The 950-nt window shown below is 57.1% G+C and overlaps 1 protein-coding gene across 1 annotated transcript in view; it reads right to left on the bottom strand.

Moving 5' to 3' along the window:
* Positions 1-61: 61 nt before the first annotated feature.
* Positions 62-950, bottom strand: part of MFAP2 (microfibrillar-associated protein 2) — a gene marked incomplete at both ends in the record, with an annotated part of 1360 nt that continues 471 nt past the window's right edge. The window contains 5 exons of the mRNA XM_010024666.1: positions 62-135; positions 232-319; positions 527-568; positions 714-804; positions 878-904. Coding sequence (XP_010022968.1) covers positions 62-135; positions 232-319; positions 527-568; positions 714-804; positions 878-904 — 322 coding nt within the window. The remainder of the gene's footprint in view (positions 136-231; positions 320-526; positions 569-713; positions 805-877; positions 905-950) is intronic.

Genomic DNA, 950 nt, shown 5'->3' with positions numbered 1-950 from the left:
ATCATGGGAAAAGGGGGATTGGGATGGGAATGAGCCCAGTTTGGGGTGTACCCCCCCTTACCTCGCAGCAGCTCTTCATGGGCGCACACGGTGCGGACACAGATCTCTTTGTTGATCACATAAACTCGGCGGAGGCTGGATAAAAGAGGTTATGGGTTAGTGTAAGGGAACAGGGGGGTCCCCAAAATATGGGGATTGGGGGTCAGGGAAGCTCCCCCCATCCCTGCTCACCTATAGAAGCAGATCTCATTCAGGCACTGCTTGCAGGGCTTGTGCACGGAGTAGAGCCTGGTGCAGGGGTATTGCTCCTCCCGGCAGTCTGCAAGGAGAAAAGGGAAAATCCATTGGGATGAGGCCTGACGCCCGGGGCATGGGCTCAGCATCCACTCAACCCTAACCCGATGTTCTCCCAATCCTCATCTTCAACCTGGGGTATGAGTGCGGAATTGCATCCTTATCCCAGCCGGGATAAAAGGGAGGATGAACCCCCCTCAGTGGGGACCAGGGATGGGGGACAAGGACTCACCGAGGGGTCCCGGCTCCGTGGGCTCAGTCTCGGGGGCAGCAGCTGTGGGGAGAGTGAATTGGTGAGGGGCAAGGAAATTTAGGGATGGAGCAGAGCATCTTTCCCTGGGTTTTGGGTTTGGAGCATCCTTCTGCTAACACCTGGAGGGGCACAACAAGGATAAGAATGCAGGGGAAGGGGCTGGCACCCACCTGGGGTTGGAGCCGGCACGATTTCCTGCTGGGATTGCTGCTGGGATTGGTACCGAAACTGCTCCTCAGGGGCACGGGGGGTGACATCTGCAAGGAGAGGGACAGTGCAGGCACCCCCAAAATCCTGCTCCCCCCCATCCAGCATCCCGCAGGGACTTACCGTGATAGTCGTAGTAATCCTGAATTTCTGGGGAACAAAATGGAAAACAGCAGAGGCTGAGGGTGGGTTTTGA

This window comes from Nestor notabilis, unplaced genomic scaffold (assembly GCF_000696875.1).
Source record: "Nestor notabilis isolate BGI_N333 unplaced genomic scaffold, ASM69687v1 scaffold28800, whole genome shotgun sequence".
Taxonomy (NCBI): Eukaryota; Metazoa; Chordata; class Aves; order Psittaciformes; family Psittacidae; genus Nestor; species Nestor notabilis.
Note: the sequence above shows the minus strand (reverse complement) of the source record. Positions and strands in the feature narration are given on the sequence as shown.